Source organism: Salvia hispanica, chromosome 6, assembly GCF_023119035.1.
Source record: "Salvia hispanica cultivar TCC Black 2014 chromosome 6, UniMelb_Shisp_WGS_1.0, whole genome shotgun sequence".
NCBI lineage: Eukaryota > Viridiplantae > Streptophyta > Magnoliopsida > Lamiales > Lamiaceae > Salvia > Salvia hispanica.
In genome coordinates, this window is record NC_062970.1 from 47,166,125 (window position 1) to 47,189,192 (window position 23,068).

General features: G+C 36.5%; 3 protein-coding genes across 3 annotated transcripts; 2 read left to right on the forward strand and 1 right to left on the reverse strand.

The window, feature by feature from the left end:
- Window positions 1-9,114: 9,114 nt before the first annotated feature.
- On the reverse strand, window positions 9,115-12,178 carry LOC125196074 (ketol-acid reductoisomerase, chloroplastic). The gene is made up of 10 exons (XM_048094437.1): window positions 11,827-12,178; window positions 11,473-11,565; window positions 11,205-11,270; window positions 10,967-11,107; window positions 10,621-10,848; window positions 10,396-10,513; window positions 10,185-10,324; window positions 9,934-10,101; window positions 9,697-9,852; window positions 9,115-9,608 (listed from the first exon to the last, which is right to left on the reverse strand). Exons 1-10 carry the CDS (start codon window positions 12,100-12,102, stop codon window positions 9,240-9,242), a joined length of 1,755 nt encoding a protein of 584 aa, XP_047950394.1. The 5' UTR covers window positions 12,103-12,178; the 3' UTR covers window positions 9,115-9,239.
- A 2,985-nt stretch (window positions 12,179-15,163) lies between these two features.
- LOC125197179 (transcription factor bHLH30-like) lies at window positions 15,164-16,870 on the forward strand. Its single transcript, XM_048095891.1, has 2 exons — window positions 15,164-15,559; window positions 16,167-16,870. The coding sequence occupies exons 1-2, from the start codon at window positions 15,281-15,283 to the stop codon at window positions 16,617-16,619; spliced, it is 732 nt and encodes a 243-aa protein (XP_047951848.1). The 5' UTR covers window positions 15,164-15,280; the 3' UTR covers window positions 16,620-16,870.
- A 2,512-nt stretch (window positions 16,871-19,382) lies between these two features.
- LOC125192881 (NECAP-like protein CG9132) lies at window positions 19,383-22,492 on the forward strand. The gene is made up of 8 exons (XM_048090552.1): window positions 19,383-19,670; window positions 20,477-20,508; window positions 20,689-20,789; window positions 20,886-20,958; window positions 21,063-21,094; window positions 21,617-21,707; window positions 21,796-21,907; window positions 21,983-22,492. Exons 1-8 carry the CDS (start codon window positions 19,587-19,589, stop codon window positions 22,304-22,306), a joined length of 849 nt encoding a protein of 282 aa, XP_047946509.1. The 5' UTR covers window positions 19,383-19,586; the 3' UTR covers window positions 22,307-22,492.
- The last annotated feature ends 576 nt before the right edge of the window (window positions 22,493-23,068 follow it).

Genomic DNA, 23,068 nt, shown 5'->3' on the forward strand with positions numbered 1-23,068 from the left:
GAGCACCGCTTGCTTGCAATATAGTGAGTACAGGCATTTTGCTCGCCAATTTGCTCGCAAATTTACCAAAATTTGTGTGCTTGTAAATATGTGCTATGTTAAATTTGTGTGCTTGTAAATATGTGCTTGCAAACATGAGTTTTTTTTGTAGTGTCGAATTAGCAAAGCACAATTGTGTGATTAAATTAAGGGCAAAAATGTCATTGCCAATCTAATCTACTGTACAAAACAATCTTGATTTTTGTCTGTGTGTTTCTTAATTCTTATCTTAAAGCCCATCTTACCTAGTTATCTTATGTATCTTAACATGTCTGCCAAATGTGTGTGAATTGTGATGGATTTAGGGGAAATGTTGCTGTGAGGTTTTATGTTGTTTAATCCGATTGGTAGCTGTGTAGATAAAGATATGCCCTAATTTCATGAGATGATGCCCTAACTTCTTGTTTGTATTAAGCTTTACTTCTTGTTTGTATTAAGCTTTTAGTAATTTGTGATTTTGTTTGCTGACGCTCGTGCTGCAAATATACAGTCCACGTCTTCTCGGAGGATAGGGTGCTCGTAATCGGAGCCGGCAAATATATAGCCCACCATGTCTTCTCTAGTCCAAATACTAGATACACTGCCGAACTGAAGGCTATCATCATAGAAAAGATGGAAAGAAAAAGTGTGATCATACCAATTGATAGTCGCTAGGGCAGCGCATACAGAAAATCTTCCTCGGCGTAGCGTGAAGTGTGTATGGCCAGGAACATCAGAAGTGAAATCATGGATGTGAAGAGCGAGACCATATCTGCAACAGTAAAGAGAGTTTGAATACGATTGATCTGAAGAGTATCGGAAACCCGAGTCTGAGTTATTGCCTCCCGGTACTGTGATGGCAGTAGCAAAAATAGCAGTACCAATCAATCCTGCTGCAACACTACACGCCGTTGCCGTATCTTTCATCCATCTCTCTCCTTGGTTTTTCAGCTCTTCGTGCTCTCTTGTAAATATCATCGAGGCACTATCACCCATATGGAACTGCCAAATTACATGGGTGATACTGCCTCGATGATATTTATAAGAGAGCACGAAAGGCTGAAAAACCAAGGAGAGAGATGAATGAAAGATACAGCAACGGCGTGTAGTGTTGCAGCAAGATTGATTGATACTGCTATGTTTGCTGCTGCCATCATAGTACCCGGAGGCAATAACACTCGGGTTATCCGATATTCTACTAATCAGTGGGATTCAAAGTCTTTGCAGTTGCAAATGTGGTCTCGCTTTTCACATCCATGATTTCACTTCCGATGTTCCTAGCTATACACATTTCGCGCTACGCCGAGGAAGATTTTCTGTATACGTTGCCCTAGCGACTATCAATTGGTACGGATACCCTTTTTCTTTCCATCTTTTCTATGATGATGGCCTTCAATGCGGCACTGTATCTAGTAATTTACCGGGAGAAGACTTGGACTATATATTTGTTGGCTCCCGTTACTATTATCCCGATTATGTCATTCGTGCGGTTGGAGTTCCGACTTTTCATTGATGTAGTCTTCTCCACATATGCTCGTGGTGCTTTCGGCAAGCAAGTGGTCGTTAGTTTAGCTAAAATCACATTCATATCATTAATACTATTGTTCTATCCTTATTGAGTTTGTTGTTGTTTCCTGAATTATGTTATTACGGATGGATATATAGCCTCTTGGGATGGCTTCTTTGATATATTAATGTTTGTGAACTAATGTGCCCTTGGGGCTTTATGATTATATATTTACATCTATTAGAGAATGTTCTCTCTCGTATGACCCTTCCATTTTTATCTCACACCTATAGCGAGATCAAGGACTGCAAATTGGCAAAAAAAAAAATATGTGAATTGAAGTCGTAGGATTTTAGGATATGAAGTGGGCTACGTGCTAATAAAATTTCCCCATTTTTAATATAGAAAATACAAGTTATTAATATAATTATTCTAGACTCCACTAGTATTATATTCTGTTTGGGTATTCTAGTATCTCTAATGAGATAATCTACTACGGAGTGATATTTTTTAGGAATGGATAAAGTATCATCTATTGCATTTTATTAAATAAGGGAAGCTTATTTGAGGTGGGTGCATTAACCCAAAAATGAGTCCCATTATCTTTCAATATAAAATCATGGAAAGTGGTTATCAATAAAATTGAAATAAGCTTAATACCCATTTTCTCAATTTATGCAAATGGCTAACCAATTCTCAACTTTCGTTCTCTGCCTCTTAGCTTTTCGCAAGTCTACAATTCCTCCATCATTTGGGCGTGGATGTGTTGTAGAAACTAAGCAAATTTCAAGGATTCATCGAGTTGAGAGGCGTATCACTACACACATTAAAAGTGACGATTAAAAGAGGATGAGTTATCAACCCTACCAAACATGGCTTAAAGAGGATTATTATGATAAGATATCAAAATTTATGGAACACAAATATGTCAAGGTTCCTCCCAAAATCCAAGATCAAAATTTGGGATCAAAACAAAGTAAGCTTCGTGGTCTGTATTAAAGAAAGCTTCAGATTTAATAACCTTAATCATGCTCTGACCCTTTTAATCAAAGTTCATATATGTAATTATATTAAATTAAAATAAATAATAGACCAAAAACCGATCTTTAAATAAGATTTGTCTCTTTTAAACTTACTTCAGCTTATAATTGCTTAAATAAAAATTCTAGCAATGATACAATCATCATTACACAATTATACTACTCCATAAGAGTTAATTTGGAAAACTTTATTGTAACCATCTTAATTAGAATGGTCCCATATGCTGATATGCAGTGTCATTAGTACTCAAGAACTTGGAATTGTGAAAAGTAAGCAAGAAATTAATCTTTGGATGAAATTAAATCATTTGTACTCCCTCCGTCCCGATTAAGAGTCACACTTTTCTATTTCGGTCCGTCTCCAATTAAGAGTCACACTTCATAGTAAGTAAGTCTACATTCCACTAACTCAATTCACTCACATTTTATTATAAAACCAATATAAAAAAAAGGGTCTCATATTTCACTAACTTTTTCAACCAACTTTTCTTTATATTTCTTAAAACTCGTGTCCGGTCAAAGTGTGACTCTTAATCGGAGACGGAGGGAGTATTAAATTAAGAAAATGAAATGTGGATACCGAGATGATAAAGGGAGAATCCAAATTTACAAATTCAATATCATGAAAAAATAGTTGCATAATTCAATATAAACTCAAAATCGAATTCAATCAGGAATGTCAAGCAAAATTCGAATACTTACACAAGCAAATGAAACAATACAAATATAAATTAAATAGGTGTGAGTTGTTTGTTAATATTTCATAGCTACGCCTAAATTACTATAGGTTTAATTGGAAGATTAAGAAAGACAATAAACAACATAAATACAAATGGAGACCAACATAAATATATACTCCCTCCATCCCATTAGAAATGAAATATTTGATTTTCGGCACGAGATTTAATATAGTGTTTTTTTGTGAATTAGTAAGTAGAGAATAAAGTAAGAGAGGTGAAAAAATAGAGACATGTTTTTTCCCTCAATAGTTGTTGCATACTTTCATATGCTCTGTTTTTCCCCTTTATAACAATTGACGCTAACTTATTTAGTGCTTGTTTATATTGTTGTTAAATTAATTACGATAATTATTTACTGATTTTTTTTTAATTGAACTTCCTCATTGGGGCGCCCAATTATTAGTTGCTTGAATCATATCGATTTGATTCGAAATTTTGTACCTATATACCATGTGTTTAGCAAATTATGTTTTTCTTCTGATTTTACATATTGGTGCTATATATATTTAATAAAATAAGAAAACCTGAAAAGATTATTTTAAAAAAAAAGTAAGGATAATAAGTAATGAAAGAAGAGTGATTTGAAAAAAATAAGGATAATAAGTAAGGCCAGGCTGGCCATTTAGCATTAATTATGACATTGGAATTAATCTATCTATTTACTTAATTTGAGAAGAGCTGATTAAATGACTATCATGAAATGTGCCAGCATTTGTCTAAAATGAATTTTTAACAAAACAATATGATGCAAATAGGTTGAATCGTTGTGAAAGAAGTTGGTGCAAATAGATCAGGTTAAATTAATATGTCTATTTACCCTACGCATAATGTATTATGTGGGTTACATGTAAAAATGGTCTAGTAGGAATTCATAGCCAAACAATTTCAAGATTAAAAAAAAAAAAAAAATTAAAATAATTTGCCATTTACATCATTCAGCTACGCTTCATGTAATATAAAGATTCGAAGTTAGTTACATGAAGCATAGCTGAAAAATAGTTGATTCGAAGTTAGTTAAATGAAGCATAGCTGAAAAATAGTTCTATTTATACTTTGAAAATGATATGCAATACTCCCTTCATTTTATAGTAGTGGAAATATTTCTTTTCGGCACGGAGATTAAAAAAAAATTGTACTTCATCAAGTGGGTTAAGTAAAAGAATAATAAAATAAGAAATAAAAAATGTATAAAGACGAAGAGAGAATAAGAGCATTCGTATCGCCATCTCGATGCGAACTCGGACTCGTCTCGGCGAGACGAGCTAGCATCGAGATAGCGATGCAGCCCTCCAGTCACGTCGCGTGTCCCTCCACCTCGTTGAAGCTGGCGAGCTCTGGCGCGAGGCATGACGCCCACTCGCCGGCCCGCGAGTGGGCGTCATCATGCGGACGCAATAAATAATTTTTTAAAAATTCAATCCTAGAAATCTCGTCTTTTAATGCCACGTAGATCGATATATACTTTGTGTATTCGGCCCTCCATAAAACTGCATTGATGAAGACTATTACTATTTGTGTGTCTTTGAAATAAAATTGGCGGGCTTCTCTGTATCTCCATTTCCGGGAAAGAGTGCTCCAATCTTATCCAATTCTCCTTTTAAAAAAAGTCCTAAATCAGCTCTCCAACTCTCTCAATTTGAAAATCCCATTTCCAAAGTTCAACGCGGCACACACCTTTGTCCCCGCTGTGCCACCACCTGCTCTACTCCTTCCCCCCCGCCGTGCCTGTGTTTGTCTCTGCCATGCCACCACCTGCTCTGCTCCGTACGTATTTGTTTTTCATTTATGCTCCTTCTGCCTCTAGCTCGTTTTACTAGTTTTTTTCAAAATTTTGTGTTGAATTGGAGTCGGTTGGCATGATGTTTCTCTTCTATTGGTCCTCTTGAACTATTTATTATTATTTTCTCAAAACACATGCAAAAAAACAAATGATTCATTCTGACACAAAATCCATCAGCCAAAAATGTTTTCCGACCGAAAATCCATTGTCCATCATCGTCCATAGTGCGAATTTCAAGTCATTTCGGCCCAAAACATTTTTGACGCGTTTCAAGTCCACCGTCCATCATCCCAAAATGTTTTCCGACCCAAAATATCATTGAGGTTGTTTACCAACGATTTGGTTGTTCCCCAATATAAGGAGCAACAAACGTGCGAATTTCCAATTAATCATATCATTGTAACTACCAAGGTAACATTATGTTCTATATAGTTACTAATGTTGTTTTGTGTTCATATATAGGAGTACTTTGTGTTTGTTGTGTAGTGTTTGTGTTCATACTTTGTTTAGGCTGTTGGATGATGTGTTTTGTGTGCATATACGGACTAAATCTTTCACACTAGTTGTACATATATGTCTTGTGTTTGTGTTTATTGATAGGAGTTGTATTTAACATTTAGCTACTTTATTAAATTCTATTGATTTTTATGTATTCTATTCTACTTACTTTATTTAAATTTTAAAAATACTCTTGTTTATTTGTCATATCTCGAAACTTAGATCTTAAGTTAATTGTGATAAATAGGAAACGAGAGCTGGAGTTTTCATATGGAATTGTACAAAGCTGCACAAAGAGGAGATTGGGAGATGGCTGATCGAGTACTATCTAGTGGAAAAAATGTCTTCCTAATGAGGATCCTTGTGAACCACTCCACATCGTCGTGGCTGCTGCAAGTCAGATAATATTGTATCTAAGCTGCTTCAGACGATCCCCCATGGCGATGAATCTAACTAGCTTTAAAAGATGTGACGGAAAATACCTTACTTCATGTTGCCGCTGCCGCGGGAAATTACTATGCCGCAAATCTACTGATAGACAAATTCCCAAGGCTGGTCACCGTTTCAAATGATTGCAACAGATTCTCCCATCAATTAGCGTCCCTTTTGCTGATGATGGAGGCCTCCAGCTTATGCTTTGGATGATGGATGCTGATCTTTATCAAATTTGGCATTTGGTTTGGCTACGAAGTATCACCAGATGTGTCAGGGGAATCCTCGGTTTATTGGTGCAATTTTGCAGAGGATGGCATCAAGGACACATCATTCTCCGTCGACTGTCAACGCAGCTTTGGGGGACACATACACTGTACTTGCTGCTCTTACAAATCAGATTGAACACGTTTGCGCATCGGTTCTCCACGGCCAATTAGCGGTTGCATTTACGCTTTCTCCACTTGGTCGTGCCACCACATGCTCTGCTCCTTCCCGCACACCTTTGTTCTCCAACAAGTAAAGTAATACAGGGAATAGAGAAAAGTCTCTTCTACATTGTTCTCTAATTTAACTATTTATTATTATTTTCTCAAAACACGTGAAAAAAAACGAATGATTCATTAAAATCCATCGACCGAAAAATCCATTGTCCATCATCGTCCATGGTGCGAATTTCAAGTCATTTCGACCCAAAACATTTTTGATGCGTTTCAAGTCCACCGTCCATCATCCCAAAATGTTTTCCGACCTAAAATATCATTGAGGATGTTTACCAACGGTTTGGTTGTTCTCCAATATAAGAATATTTTGTGTTACAATGATATGATTAACTGGAAATTTGCACGTTTGTTGCTCCTTATATTGGGGAACAACCAAATTGTAGCAAACAACCTCAATGATATTTTGGGTCGGTGTTTTAGGTCGGTGATTTTGGGTCGGTGCTTTAGGTCGGTGATTTTGGGTCGGAAAACATTTTGGGATGATGGACGGTGGACTTGAATCGCGACAAAAATGTTTTGGGCCGAAATGACTTGAAATTTGCACTGTGGACTATGATGGACGATGGATTTTCAGTTGGAAAACATTTTGGGTCCATGGATTTTGGGTCAGAATGAATCATTTCTTTTTTAGCACATGTTTGAGAAAATAATAATAAATAGTTAAATTGGAGAACAATGTAGAAGAGACTTTCCTCTATGTTATTCTGAGGACGTCGACCTTCTCGCTATTGTCGACCTTCCCACTACGCACATCGGAAATTGAGAAGGGCAGGAAACTGAGCTGCCATCGACCTTCCCACAGCCCATACCGGAAACTGAGTCACCAAGCACTCCCACTCCTTCCTACCAAGGTAACATTATGTTCTACATAGTTACTAATGTTGTGTTTGTGTTCATATATAGGAGTACTATGTTTTGACTGTTCGTTCGTTGATGTGTTGAGTTTGTGTTCATACTTTGTTTAGGCTGTTGGATGATGTGTTTTGTATGCATATACTTCCCCTGAATCTTTCACACTAGTTAAACATATATGCTTATATACCAACGTTGTGTTTGTGTTTATTGATAGGAGTAATATTTAACAATTAGCCATTTTATGAAATCTTATTGATGTTTATGCATTCTATTCTCCTTATCTTATTTAACTTTTATCATTAATTTAATAAATTGATTGATTACTCTATGTCACAATCAAAACTATTTAAAAATACTCTTGTTTATTTGTCATATCTCGAAACTTAGATTTTATGCTTAAAAGGTTAATTGTAATGAATACGAGATAGGAGCTGGAGTCTTCATATGGAATGGTACAGAGCTGCACAAAGAGGAAATTGGGATATGGCTGAACGAGAATTGGCTTATGAAAAAGAGATCTTCCTAGTGAGGATAGGCCCTTATGAGGAATCACCACTCCACGTCGTCTTTGCAGTTGCAAATGTAGTCTCACCCATCACATCCATAATTTCACTCCTGGTGTTCCTAGCCATACACACTTCACTCTACGCCGGGGAAGATTTTCTTTACACGCTCCCCAAGCGACGATCAATTGGTATGGTCGCCCTTTTCCTTTCCATCTTTTCTATGATGATAGCCTTCAGTGCGGCACTGTGTCTAGTATTTTGTCGTGAAAAGACGTGGGTTGTATATTTGCTGACTTCGGTTACTATTATCCCGATCATGTCATTCATGCGGTTGGAGTTCCAACTTTCCATTGCCGTAGTCTTCTCCACATATGGTCGTGTGCCTTCGGCAAGCCAAGTGGTGGTCAGTTTAGCTAAAATCACATTCAGATATATCATTAATATTATTTTATTCTTCATTCAGGAAACAACAACAACAACAAACTCAATGAAGGATAGGACAATATTAATGATGATATCTGAATGTGATTTTAGCTAAACTGATGACCACTTGGCTTGCCAAAAGCACCACGGCCGTATGTGGAAAAGACTACATCAATGAAAAGTTGGAACTCCAACCGCATGAATGACATAATCGGGATAATAGTAATCGAAGGTCACAAATATACAGCCCACATCTTCTCCCGTCAAAATACTAGATATAGCGCCGCACTGAAGGCTATCGTCATACAAAAGATGGAAAGGAAAAGGGTGATCATACCAATTGATAGTCGCTTGGGCAGTGTATATAGAAAATCTTCAGCGCGAAGTGTGTATTGCCAGGAACTAATGTGGCCTTAGGGCTTTATGTTTATATATTTGTATTTATTAGAGAATGTGTTCTCTCTTGTGAGAGTTCCATTTTTTGCTCACACCTATAGCGAGATCAAGGACTGCAAATTGGCAAAAAAAAAATGTGAATTGAAGTCGTAGGATTTTGGGATATGAAGTGGGCTACGTGCTAATAAAATTCCCCATTTTTAATATGAAAAATACTTATTAATATACTTATTCTAGACTCCAATAGTATAATATTCTGTTTGGGTATTCTAGTATCTAATGAAATATTCTACTAGTATTTTTTAGGAATGGATTAAGTATCATCTATTGCATTTTAGTATTTAAACAAGGGATGCTTATTTGAGGTGGGTGCATTAACCGAAAAATGAGTCCATAATTTTTGCAAGAATTATATGAATTAAACGAACTAGCATATCAAACTTATTGCAAAAGCGTCACTCGAAACATACACAAGAAAAAAGGTTCAACCAGAGCATTCTAAAAGCTCAGTTCAAACTAAGTAGAGAAAAATTGCATGTCTTCAGTTGCCGGATTGCCGCAGCTCCGGGCGGACGAAATCTGCATCTGCGGGCACTGAGATGTCGACGGTGGGCCTCAGCTGGGCGCATACTTCGATGGCACCGTGCACAGGGTCAGACAGGAAGTTGCTCAAGAGGTCCTGGTTGATGGGGGAGCCGTTGTCGACTGCAACCAGCGCCTGCTGTGTGAGGATGTAATCGAATCTTGGGGCCCATTTCCTCGATCCCAACCGCGCTGTTGTTGAGCAGTTGTCCACCATGAAAGATACACCGCGAGCATGCATGAAAGGATTCAACGAGTCCACAGACTCGATCACACTCTCATTTATGATCTCGGAGTAGGAGTGCCCCTTCTTCCTCAAGATCTCTATCTGTGTTTTCCAAAAGCAAAATTTGAATCTTTTTTCTCAAGACCTCAAACTAGAGAAATGGATAAGAGGTGAGAAACGAAGAATGCACCTGAGCCATCATGAGTGCCACAAAGACTCCAGCTGTGAAAGGATAAAGAGGTCCCAAATCACCTGCTGGGCGCTGAGCTCTCACACGCTCGCCAACTTTCCACATCCGGGTCTGGTCAATTTTACCCATAGGGAAGGCAGGGAGGCCTTCCTTTTCCTGAAGGAGAAAAGCAGAGAGATAATTATTGGTTAGAGAAAGGCAACTTGTCTCATCAACATGAATCACTGGAAGACATACATAAAATCGACGGCCAGCCAAGACAACACTCCTGATCTCACTGCCACTGGCCACATCTTCGTAGCATTCATAAAGGATGTCCATGCAGGGATAGTATGAAGCACTATACGCTGTCTCAAAGTCCTTTTTGCCTTGTGCATCTAAGGCATTATAGACTGCTAGCATACCCTGTAACAGTAATGTTCATATGTCTTGAGCCAAAATATGTAAGGGCGATGAAGATTCAAAAATGAATTAACTCTTCGACTAACCTTTGTTGATATGGTCTTTGATATTGTCCCTGTAATGCTCTCAACTGTGTTCTTATAAGCAAGATCTTCACTCATTCCATTTTCAGTGTACCTTCTGAATAAGCACTCCACGACACCATGTACAGCACCAAGCAAAATACCTGATTTAGGAAAGGTTATTTAGAATTTTCCGAGCCAACAAGGAAAGTAACCTCTGGAGAGACTCTCTTACCTCGCTCCCCAAAGATATCACTTCTATATTCCTGCTCCAAGGTAGTGGCAAAAGTGAAAGGTGAACCAAGGGCCACTGACCATCCAAGGGCAACATCAGTAGCTCTTCCATCAACATCCTTCGAGAAAAAAGAGGCACAATCATTATTTTGCATCACAGCAAAAAGTCACCTAAATGAATCATGCCACTGGATATACATATAACATGTAAAGTCAAGATGAATACCTGGTGAACAGCAAAACTTGAATTGATACCAGCACCATTAACTTCTTTTCCTTGAACGTATAACCGTCTCACAGAGGGACCCATCCCTTTGGGACACACAGCTATTACGCTAATGTTCTTTGGAAAGTCAAGACCCACTGATTGCAGATGTCCCAAGAGGAACCCATGGGAAAGTCCAAGTATACTGTTTGGTTTCATGTGTGAGAACACTTTTTCATAATTATCAGCCTGCAATGCAACAGTGAATCAATTATAAAAAAGACATCTTCAACAAAGAGATACTTATATAGTTGTAACACACTGCTTTCAATCAAGGGCCTCAATGAAGCTTTCGGGCAATTCTTACCTGAGCCGAATCCGATATCAAGAGCAGCACCAAGTCACTGCCTGATATCGTTTCATATATGTCTCCAAGCGTCCCACTTTCCTCAGTAAACCCAGCAGCACGAGCCTCAGCAAATGAACGAGAACCCTTTCTCAAACCAATCTGGATGGAAGCAAACATAAGATCAGTCACTTCATAAAAGATCAAAATATGTACATCATCTACAATATGAGGTCATAATAATAAAACATAAAGTTACCTTAACAACTATATCAGAATTTACTTCAGCAAGAGAATCCCTCAAATTCTGAGCTTGAGCAGGTCCCTACACAAAAAATACAATACTTCACTCATCACAACAATGAATCAACACAATAATGATAAAAACTAAAAAGAGAAAATTCCCTAAATGCATATTGCTAGAATGCTAGTAATGCAGCAAGAGCAATTATCTGAAATCCACAACAAGACAATAAGACAAAACATTTCAATAAAAACCAGCATCATAAAGTGCTACAATGAGGTACCTGTGAGCCCCAACCAATCACCCCAATCTGCTTAATGCCCTTAAATGCATCTGGCAACAACTTGAAGAGATTCCTTCCTCCTCTCACAATGTACTGCACACAAAATACAAAATCATCATCAATCACACAAAAACATAATCAAAATCACAAATTACTAAAATCTCAATACAAACAAGTTAGGGCATCAGCTAATTAAATTAGAGCATATCTTCATCTACATAGCTACCAACTAGATTAAACAACAGACCGTATAATTCTTCAATTGGAACAGAAATAAACAAAATAAAACCTCACAGCAACATTTCCCCCAAATCAATCAAAATCCACACACATTGGCAACAGCAATAAACACACCTCCTCGTGACCGGCGAGATTGACCTTCTCCTTGTTGAACACCGAGGTCTGGAAATCGAGAGACTCCTGAGGCTTGATTGCGGGGACGGAGACCATGCGAGCTGCGGCGGCGGAGCCGGAGGCGGCGGTGGAACACGCGGCGGAGCGGAGCGCCTTGAGAGAGGGGGACGAGGAGGATAGGAAGCCGAGGGATGCGGCTGGGGCTTTGGTAGGGGGATTGAGAGCTCTGGCGGATGCGGAGGCGGTGGAGAAGGAGGTAGGGGCGGCCGCCGCCATGATTGGGGGAGCTTTTCCGAGTGAGAGGAGATGAATGCTACAGAGCTCAGCTGAGAGAGATAGGGTTTAAGGTGTTAAACACTGTTTTTGTGTTAAATATTGGGGAAATTGGAGTTAGGTGAGATCACATTTTTTAATTAGTTAAATTTTTATGCTATAATACACTTATCCTCCTATTTTGGTGTGTTTACATACATTGATCTTTTTATCCTCACAATATATTTATTGTGTTATAGCTCGGACTAGCTTACAAAGCATCGTTTTCGGCTAGCCTTGTTTTTTATGCATTGTGGATGTACTTAAGATTTGTACTACATGCTTCGTTAAGTTTATGAAATTTTTTAAATATGAGAGTGAAACATAAAAGTTGATTGAAGCCTTCGACCAGTCTCGTCTTTTGATGCATTGCAATTGCTCTTAACTCATTGAAGCCTTCAACCAGCCTCGTCTTTTTTTGATGCGTTGCAATTGCTCTTAACTCTTAAGCAGTGGCGGATCCAGGATCCGGAAACGGAGGGAGCGGAATATATAGTATTAGCTTGATTAAGTGTGGATATGGCTATTTTTTGTCGTTGTTCGGAGCGACGCCGGAGGCAAACGGAGGAGCCGGATATGGTAATTTTACGTCCCGATAAGGAGAAAATAGTCGCATGGAGGGGGCGACCGCCCCCTCCTGCCCCCCTAGATCCGCCACTGCTCTTAAGGTTTATAATAACTTGTCTATTTTCGTGATTGATGTTAAAGTATTTAACTTTAATTCACTTAATATATACTCTTAAGATATATTTAAAAAATAGAGTATTACTGGTATTCTTTTTCTGCCGTGAGATAGGATAGAGTATAATCAGTTAATTGCCATAAAAGTTGTAATTTCTCATGCTTTTTTGATGTTTTTGTAGGTTCAGATAATATTGTGCATGTGAATTCAGTTCATTGTATCTATATAAACTAATATAGGGTCCAAAAAAATCATTTACAAGAGACAAATTTATTACTACTAGCGGACATAAAATAAAGAATCCAACACGAACACGACTGCTCGGCGGCGCACGTGTGGTATCTATCCTGCACAAGTTTGTAATGATTTAAGAAAGTAAATTTATTTCTTGCTTTTAGACTTTAATGTTAGTAAACAAGAAATGTAAAGGCCCAACCCAATTATAATGGCTTGACCTGGAATTAAACAATGATATACAAAGGCCCATCCCAATTATAATGGTTTGTACACTTTCCGAATTTGGCGGTGGAGTAAGGTGGGGTTTGGAAAATCATTAAATTCAGTCTTTTGAGCTATCGTCGACTCGTGGTGTGGCATTTTTGCTCCAACTTTGCTTTAGGGATGGAGTTTTTTCACATAAGAAGTTTAAAAGGATGTTGTTTCAAACTTCACCTCACTATTTATGTTTTCTACAATCATCTTTGTATTATACAATAAAATTATGAAAAACTAAAAGAAAGCAAGTACCTATGGAATGAATTCCTGGCTAAGTGGTCATTCATTTTCTATTTTTGTAGTGCATGGTTGACTTACAATAGTGTACGTATATATATAGATGTTTACATTCATGTATTAGCATAGAATCTAGGTGGAACCTGGAAATGACACGTGACATACTGAATTTCATAGTTATTAACACTAATTATCACTTATTTAATTCAAAACAATTTCTTTAACACAATAATTGTAAAAATGTTAATACCATAGTTCACAATCCTTACACGGAGTCCTATAGTACTTCCTCCGTCCCACTTAAAATGATACATTTTCCTTTTTAGTTTGTCCCAATTAAGATGACACATTTCCTTTTTTAGAAACTTTTTCTCTCCAATTAATACACCCAACCACTTTTTCTCACTCTTATTAAAATATTCATCTTTCTTTCTCTCTCTATTTTAATACCTACCCCCACCTTTTTGCTCTCCAATTAAACTCATTAACCAATAACTCATAAAATTCCGTGTCGGCCAAGGAATGTGTCATCTGAGCCGAGACGGAGGGAGTACTTATTAGATAAATTTCATTTTAACTCTCAGTCCATGAATACTCGTCTCCACTTTGACTCGATGGACTCAAGTTTAACTTAGAAAAGTTTTTTTATATTATGAAAAGTAAATGCTCAGGCCACAAAACAACGAGCCATAAAAAGACAAACCCAAAGGCGAGACCACCAATAAAAACGAAACCCTTTATCTCCCAGAAAAGGGTTCCAAAACAAGCAAAAAGACAACCTAACTAAGCAGCCCCAACAAAGTAACAAAACCAACCATCCCCTCACCAAGCCAAAACCCACAACAATGCCACGAGAAGGTAAAAACAACAAGAATCCATAGTTCAACTACAATTCAGCATAACCTACCTCTTCGTGAAGCTCTTGTTTCTGCTCAGCCTCTGACAATCTTCAACTCATCCACTAATAACAGATGCAAAGGGAAAGTTAGTAAAGTGTATATCCTACTGTTATATACATATATAATATTAATTTTATATTAAAATGTGAGTAAATGAGTAAGTGTAATATTAGGTTTATTATCAAAAATAGTTAAAGGTAAATAAGACATGCAACAACCAACAGATCGAAAATGAAATATAGGACATGTATTAGCGAGCAGAGAGAGTAAAAAACAAGCAATTAAGCTATCTTTTTTTTTTGTTATAATTTCTATTCCAGTCAAAATTCTTAATTGACCATCACTATTATCCACCAAATATTGCTCCCATTCATATTTTTCACCAAGTGATAGTATAAAATTGCAAAGGTCATTACAAGTCCCTTCAAGCATGCGCCAATAATTAAACCATAAAACAATACAAAATTCTCATCACCATCATTAGCCGTACATGTTCATAGCACATGAACATGGGATTAATTAAAACTAAAATATTTTGGAACACACATCAACTCTCGAGTTGACCTATGTACAATTAACTATTTGGTTAGGTAAATTGCAGGTTATTAATCCACATCTCCCACATAAATAATCACAGCTCACACACACATTAATTTAATAACATTATCACACTACAAATATGCCCTCAAAGAAGTAACACCAAGAGCCATATATCTTCTCTCTCCCTTAATTTCAAGAAATGGAAGCCAAAGCAAGTGTTTTTGCAAAGCACTTCATCTCAAAAATTTGTAGGCTCTAACAATTAATCAAAAAAAAAATTTCAAGATTAATGGATTTTTTCGACGGTTTTGATGGGATTCAAGGGAGCTACATGGGGTTCGAAGGCGTGGTGAGGAATCTCGGAGCTTCCCCGTCTTCGTCTTCTTCTTCCATGTTGCTTCTGAATAGCGAGACGGGAGAGCTCACGATGAATCCGAGACAGAAGATGGGAGACGCGGATAAGGCTTTGATTGCTTTGAGGAATCACAGCGATGCCGAGAGGCGGAGAAGGGAGAGGATCAATGCTCATTTGGCTACCCTTAGAACCCTAACTCCTGGGACTGCAAAGGTGTGGATTTTGTTGTTTTCTTTCTAGTTATGGTTATCTTGTTGTGTGTTTTGTGTGTGTGTGTTGATTTTGATTTTGATTTTTTGGTGTTTCTTGCAAAGTATAAGATGGTTTGGGACTAGATTGATTTTGTGCTTTTTTGTTACACATAGAAGTTAGGGTTTGTTATCTAGAAAGTCGGTCGTAGATAGAGCGGTCAAAATAGATCTGGTCTGAGTCGAAATTTATGCTCTTTTGCCCAATGGGTGCGCCGGAACAAACCCTAATTATAAGTTGCTACGTGTCATGTTGATTTTCGACCACGAATCCAGCTAGAACAAGGGGTACAAATGTACTTAATCTTAAAACTTTTACATAGTACTAATATTCTTTTATCTAATTATATATCCTCAAAACTAATAGAATTTCAATTTTTATAGATCGAGAACATTTATTTCAAAATTTTACTTGTTGCATTTTCAAATCGAAAATTCTGAATCCACCATGGCCGACCATTAAATCTTTGGCCGTGCTAATTACATAATACTACTACTATTAATTAAACAAAATTAACAATAAGAATATGTTTGGATTGTTTGATGATTTTGCATTAATTCAACATGGTTAGATGGACAAAGCTGGCCTACTAGGTGAAGTCATCAGTCGAGTGAAGCTACTAAAGGAGACTGCAGCCGAGGCCACCAAAGGCACGGTGGTGCCGACCGATGTCGATGAAGTGACCGTGGAAGAAGAGGAGGATCCCAACGACGCCGCCTCAACTTCCATCCGAGCTTCCCTATGTTGCGATTTCAAGCACGAGCTTCTCTCCGATTTGAGAGAAGCCGTGGAGGCTCTCCCCCACAGCCCCGTGAGGGCCGAGATTTCCACCTTGGGGACGAGAATGCTAGGCGTGTTCGTGATCTCGGGACTAAAAGGCCAGGTCCAGCCCCTTGTTGATTCGATTCGTCAGGCTTTCCGTTCTGTGCTAGAAAAATTCTATGCTTCGGAGGAGTTCTCATCGAGAAATAGCTCGAGCAAGAGGCGAAGAGTGTCGTCGCTCTTCGCCTCTTCGAGCTCGTAAGTGGGATTTGTTTGGATGAATTTGATGATGGCATATGGGTTGGCATACATATTTTTAATCTAGTTTGTTGTACAAAAGGGATGTGCATGCCTTGTCATATGCCTTCTTCCTCTTTGTTTTATTTCATGATTTATGCTTTGTATATTTGAAATAATGTAAACACTTTGTTGTTCCCTTCATTACAAATTGTCAAAATCGATCTTCTTTCCTTTATATTGAATTCCCACTTAATGTGGTAACAACTTTTCAAACCATGAGTTTTGACCATGTATCTTTTAATTTAATTAAAGTGTGGACATTGCTTCGTGTCATATTTAAACAAAAGTCTAGTTCAAAATTTTAGAAAATGTATATTCATGATCTATTAATAAATTATTAATGAATGCCAAATTATTGGAATGCACTATCACTAATCTACAAGTTAAGGAAAATTACAAGTTATTGATCCCAATATTTATTTCCAATCGGTATTAATTTATAATTAATGGCACGTATTATTGTTAGCATTTTATACAACAACAATTAATTTAATCACATTCAAACCCAAACTTCAACCAATCACTTGGAATCCTAGGCGTAATGACCTCACACACATGCAACGTATCTCTCTACAAAATGTAGTTAACTACTTCCATATTTTAACACAAATTCCCCTCATTCTGTGTCAACCAATTATTTTATATATTAATATTTGACATTTTTGACATAATGTGTTTATTTTATGCATATTAAATTAATTCTTATAAATCCAATATAAAACCCTAAATTAAATTATGCCTCCTAATATCATGCAATTCATGATGATGTATGTATATATATGAAATTGACAATATGAGAGGACAACCTAGACAATAATGTTCAAAAATCATAATTAAATTTGAGTTTCAACATTTGATTTTGGTGCTCGTTAAAAAGAGAAAGTGATAGGTAAAATGTTAAAAACCCTAATCTCAACTCCAAGCTTTTGACATGTGATGGATATCCAAATCTCAACTAAAAAAATTAGAAGAGGCAGCAAATGTAAATATTGAGATATTATTAACACAAAATTAGATCTAATTTACAACGATCTCAATAATTTAAGATTAAGTAATTATTTAAAGAAAAGCGTTGACATCGTCTCTGTAATCAGTTGAATACTGTTTAATTAAACAATTATTGAGGTTAGTTGCATCTAAGTTCTTATTGCTGGTCATTCCATCTAGAGAGATTATTTTTTGAGTAGTTAAATTGCATGATTTATGCATACGTGCATATATATAAGTGGGATTTGGATAAGGTATAAACAAATTATTTCAAATTATATGTTTACATTTTTTTTTACTCTAATTTTTCCCTATTCATTTTGTTTCCAATAATTTTACCCCATCATTCTATAGTAGTTTGTTATTTTTTGTACATAAAAAATTATAACATGCCATGTACAATACTACTGTGTAGATAAAGAAAATGAAGTTGTACATTTTTATAATTTAATCAACCATATACCGTCATTTGACTTTTCATTTTTGAAATTATATTATGGTTTTGATCATTTGTGTAGAACATACTGAATTGAGTGTATATTTTTGACCAACTGAAACATTTATAACTCACAAACTCCTAATAGGTGGAGCCTATCACACAACTTACACAAGGTCTTTTAGAACTATTTATACATATTTTAGTATTTTTTTTTTAATAATCAATCTTAAAATTATGTGGACACCAATTAAAATTGCCAACAAGCTATACTGAGTGGAAAATATATCTCACATGTTGAACTTAAATTCCATTCAATAAGTGGCAAGGAATAAAGAGTTTATGCCAAGAATCAAAATAATATACCTCCTTAACGCAAGTTGAGCAAAAATAAATTAATACTCCCTCCGTCCAACTTAAGATGACATGTTTTCCTTTTTAGTTTGTCCCAACTAAGATACACATTTCTTTTTTTGAAAACTTTCTCTCTCTAATTAATACACTCAACCACTTTTTCCAATCCCTATTAAAATATTCATATTCTTCTCTCTCTATTTTAACACTTCCACCCACCTTTTCTCTTCCCAATTAAACACATTAACCAATTACTCCTAAAATCCCGTGCCATCTAAGGAATGTGTCATCTTAGCCGGGACGGAGGGAGTACCTAATTAGTATATTAATCGAGACTACACCGCTCTTAATCAAACCTACGATGAAGCTTAACTCGATAAAAATTGATTGTATTATTTCTACTAATTTTAAACATGGCATAATTAAATAGTTTCTAAAAGATTAGGACATAACAACCTTTTACTAAAATTTACTTCAATTATTACACACTTCAACAATCACTACCTCATTTCAATTATTACACACTCTAATAATTTCTTAAAATCAGTGCCCTAACTAATTTGCACTCATAAAATGAAACGGAGGGAGTAATATCTAGAGGACTAGATGTCTAGAACCAAAAATCTAGATTGCATCTTATTGCTGCATACTCTGCCCATTCTTTCATAGTTGAGGCGAAACTTTTCAACACAAAGTATTTTAAAAATGGATATTTAATATGTTAAATTGATAAAAAGAGTAAAAAGAATAAGATATAAAGTGAATAAAGTAGAGAATATAAAATAAAAAGGAATAGATAAAATAAGAAAGCTAAAGTAGTGAAAATAAAGTAAATGAGAGAAAACAATGGAAAAATACAGAGTAAAATTAAGGTGGACATAAATATTGATTCCCCAAAAATAAACAAGTCTATGCTAAATTCCAAAAAGGGTAACCACATTATTGAAAATTCCTATCATGTCCTGAACCATCTGGGTTACGCCACTCCCATCCCTCTCCAGATCAGAGACGATTGCTTTGCTACTAAAATTCAATTCAATTCAATTAGGTTAAAGATCGATTGGGAGCTTAAACGATTGAATTCAATTCAGGAAGTATCTTGGATTTAAACAGTTAATTTCGATTGTTTGATTGATAAGAGGATCATATCATATGGAGAAAGACAAGATTGCAGAAGAAGAAGCAGAGGCAGTTGAGCTGGTTCTGTTTCAAGTCCCGGAATGCTATGTTTACATGGTAATTTTCAGTGTTATGATTCGATTATCTCTACATGTAGCAAAGAAAAGTATCTGGTGATTTGATTTGATTTCATTTTCCCTAATTTTTTGGGGATGTTTATTTGAAATTGGTTTTTTTGCTCTTGCTTGCTTGCTTGTGCTATGCATTTGGTGTGATTTAGCTAGGATGTTCAATTGATTGTTGTGCTCTTTGTGTATTGGTTTAACTATATCTGTTTTGGCTAAATGTATTGTGTTGCTGTAAATCGATGAATGTTAATGTAATTTTCTGAAATGCAGTTAGTAATGATTCTACTTCTGTATTTTGCTACAACTGTTCTCCCATTATTTGTCGATTTTGCGTTGTTAACCGATCCTCAATGTATTCAATATTTTGTTGCCGAGAAGGGGATAAGCTAGTTTTGACTGAACTAGTTTTGATTTAGTGTGTATGTGTGCATGGTTGAATGAATAGGTACGCAGACTTGCGATGTAGCTAATCATGTTTCTTATGGTTGGATAAACCAACGTATACCCGAAAAATTAAAGATTGGATCAGCTTAAGAAGTGTTAATTGTTCTAAAGTTAGAAATAATAAAATGTAGTTACTCGTACGTTCTAGTCGATGAACATGTAGCTAATTCCATACGGACATCAAACAGTTTGTGTTTTGGGCGTTTTAGTATCTCATGAAATTCACTATGCTGTAAGTAATGGAAAGTTCCAATAACCTTTAACCCGAAAGATGTTGCATCATTCTGAATAAGTATAGACTTTTCAGTGTTCTTTTCGGATATCCTAATGTTCTTGTGCTTAATCTTGCAGATACCTCCACGGAAATCTGCAGCTTCTTACAGGTTTTTGCCTAAATTACTTGTTGATTAGCATTTCCTTGATCTTGATTGAGCATCATTGTTGGTCGATAAAAAATCTTCTTTTTGTACTCTGTCAAGTACTCTTCGAAGACAGTGTGTGAATTAGAAATGATAAGTTTTTTCTCAGCACTCATTGGGAAAAGAAATTATTACTTCTTGCAGGGCTGATGAATGGAATGTCAACAAATGGACGTGGGAAGGTACTTTGAAAGTTATTAGTAAAGGAGAAGAATGCATTATCCGTTTGGAGGATAAAACAACAGGTGGATATTCTCAACTTTCTACTGGGTGCTTAACTATCTATATTTTGCAAGATTCTGTCTCGTTTAATCAGTTAATCTCCAATATCTATGTAACAGGTGAGCTGTATGCTCGGGCATTTTTGAGAGATGGCGAGCTGCATCCTGTGGAGGCTGTAATTGACAGCAGCAGGTAAAAGAATTGGTCACAAAATTGAAGTCACCTGCTCGAGAAATACTCTTGTTAACGTTAAAACTCTGGTTCCACTTTTTGAGACTGCTATTGGTTCTTTGCAGATATTTCGTTCTTCGGGTTGAAGAGAATATTGGTAGTCTACAGAGCTTCCTTCTTCTATTATTTTCGAGCGTCTTGTTTTGTCCTTTGAATTATAGCCAAAACTTTATTCACCTGGTGACATAACATACACTCATGTCAGAATAAGTTACTAATTCAATTTTTAAATAGTAACCTAACTACATGCCTCTTATGCTGGTCATTTGTATTTTTTCTCGTTTGCACTCGTGTTGAAGGTGACACATACTAGACATGCTATACAGACATATAAAGTTCCAACCTTTTAAAAGAAATTTAGTATTGACTTGTGTTCTGGGGTGGAATAATTAAAGAATCATATTGCTCTGAATGCGTAAGTCAGGTAAACTCAATCGTATGTTTTCCCCTATCACGGACCATTTGGGTCGCATCTTCTTTCTCGGCAGTGATAATCATTTGCAGACTGCATAGCCTTGTTGATTTTGCATCTTATCTTTAAACACGAACTGTTTGTGGTTACTTGTTTTCATATATGCCCATAAACACAAATGATACTGACTCGTTATGGTTCATGCAGATGGGCGCCTTCGCCATGCTTTCATTGGTATAGGATTTCGAGAAAGAACTGAAGCATATGACTTCCAAGCTGCTCTTCACGACCACATGAAGTACTTAATCTCCTCGTTTCATTTCTTTTCCCTTATAATAAACCATGCTTAAGGGCGGTTTTCCCCCTCGCTGTTCTTCAATATTTAGGTACCTGAATAAGAAGAAAACTGCAGAAGAGATGGAGCATCAGTACCAGCATTCTTCTTCAGTCGATTATAGTTTGAAAGACGGGGAGACCCTAGTGCTTCAGCTCAAGAAAGTAATACTATATCTCAAACTCCTTATTACTTTACATTTGCTCATCTAATCTTGTTTCTCTATTCCTACGAAACAGAAAGAAGGTGGCACAGGCAGCACAAAATCCAAGTTTTTCGAGCAGAAATTGAGCAATCTTTCTTTAGATGACAAGTCTAAAAACAAAGAAGGCTCAGTAAGCATCAAACTGCCCCCTCCTCCTCCCGCACCCCTCTCGCCCGTTGATGCTCCCGACAGGCCTCCATTAGGGATTTCCCCTAGAGTTAGCCCAGGCAAATCTTTTGAAAAGGAGGAGTCATCTGGAGTGGAAAAATGTGAAAAAGGAGAAGCAGAAGCGACCGAGAAGAAAGAACAACACGATGCACCGGATGATGATTTTGGGGATTTTCAAGCAGCCAGGTAGCGGGGATGCTGATAACACCAATCCTTGTTCTTTGCCTTTAGCTTAGGTCCCGGAGCTCCGTCCTACTAATCTCGAGAGAGTGCGATCTTTGCGGTGTGGTTTAGACTTGGTGTGTGTGTGGAAGACAAGTCCTGTGTTGTATATTATGAATTGATGAAGTTTATAAATTGCTTTTAGCTACACTCACCATGAATGCTTGACCAAGTCTTTTTATGGATGTGTGTGTGTTTTTCTTTTTTTAATCCAAGATTATTAATATTGGTTCGCCATTTATCTTCGTGGTGACTTGAACCTCGATCGATTAGAGTCCGTGTTTGCTTGCAGGTTAAAATGCATTTTAATGGATTATCTATTTGATGCAATTTTTCGATTCTATCACAAATTTAATAAGATCCTATAATAGGGTCAATACGTATTTTAAAGGTTAGACGAAATTGGATGAAATTTATTCGTGTAAATTACAAATGTTAGAATTCATTTTATTGTATGAGTTCTCAAGAACAAAAATTCGATTACAACAAAAGTGGAAGCGTATGTCCAACTACTATTTATATATATCGAATATTCAACAAGAAATTCGAACTTTTTTAACTTTACAACAATCCCAAATTATTTTTGGATATTGGTAAATAATAGAGTTTTAATTTTATGTTTAATTGGTTCATAAATACTCCCTTCTCATTAAAAATGAAACGTTTTCCTTCTTAGTCTGTCCCTTTAAAAATGAAACATTTCCTAAAATGGAAACATCTCTATATCTGC

Excerpts from the sequence above, each read along its gene's own strand:
- LOC125196074 (XM_048094437.1), bottom strand. The coding sequence starts at position 12,102 with ATGGCGGCGGCCGCCCCTACCTCCTTCTCCACCGCCTCCGCATCCGCC. Across the intron at positions 10,325-10,395 it reads TGATATCTTTGGGGAGCGAG|GTATTTTGCTTGGTGCTGTA; the intron begins GTAAGAGAGTCT and ends TTCCTAAATCAG. Across the intron at positions 9,853-9,933 it reads TGGCTGGCCGTCGATTTTAT|GAAAAGGAAGGCCTCCCTGC; the intron begins GTATGTCTTCCA and ends TTTCTCCTTCAG.
- LOC125197179 (XM_048095891.1), top strand. The coding sequence starts at position 15,281 with ATGGATTTTTTCGACGGTTTTGATGGGATTCAAGGGAGCTACATGGGG. Across the intron at positions 15,560-16,166 it reads TAACTCCTGGGACTGCAAAG|ATGGACAAAGCTGGCCTACT; the intron begins GTGTGGATTTTG and ends CAACATGGTTAG.
- LOC125192881 (XM_048090552.1), top strand. The coding sequence starts at position 19,587 with ATGGAGAAAGACAAGATTGCAGAAGAAGAAGCAGAGGCAGTTGAGCTG. Across the intron at positions 19,671-20,476 it reads CGGAATGCTATGTTTACATG|ATACCTCCACGGAAATCTGC; the intron begins GTAATTTTCAGT and ends TTAATCTTGCAG. Across the intron at positions 20,790-20,885 it reads TTTGGAGGATAAAACAACAG|GTGAGCTGTATGCTCGGGCA; the intron begins GTGGATATTCTC and ends TCTATGTAACAG.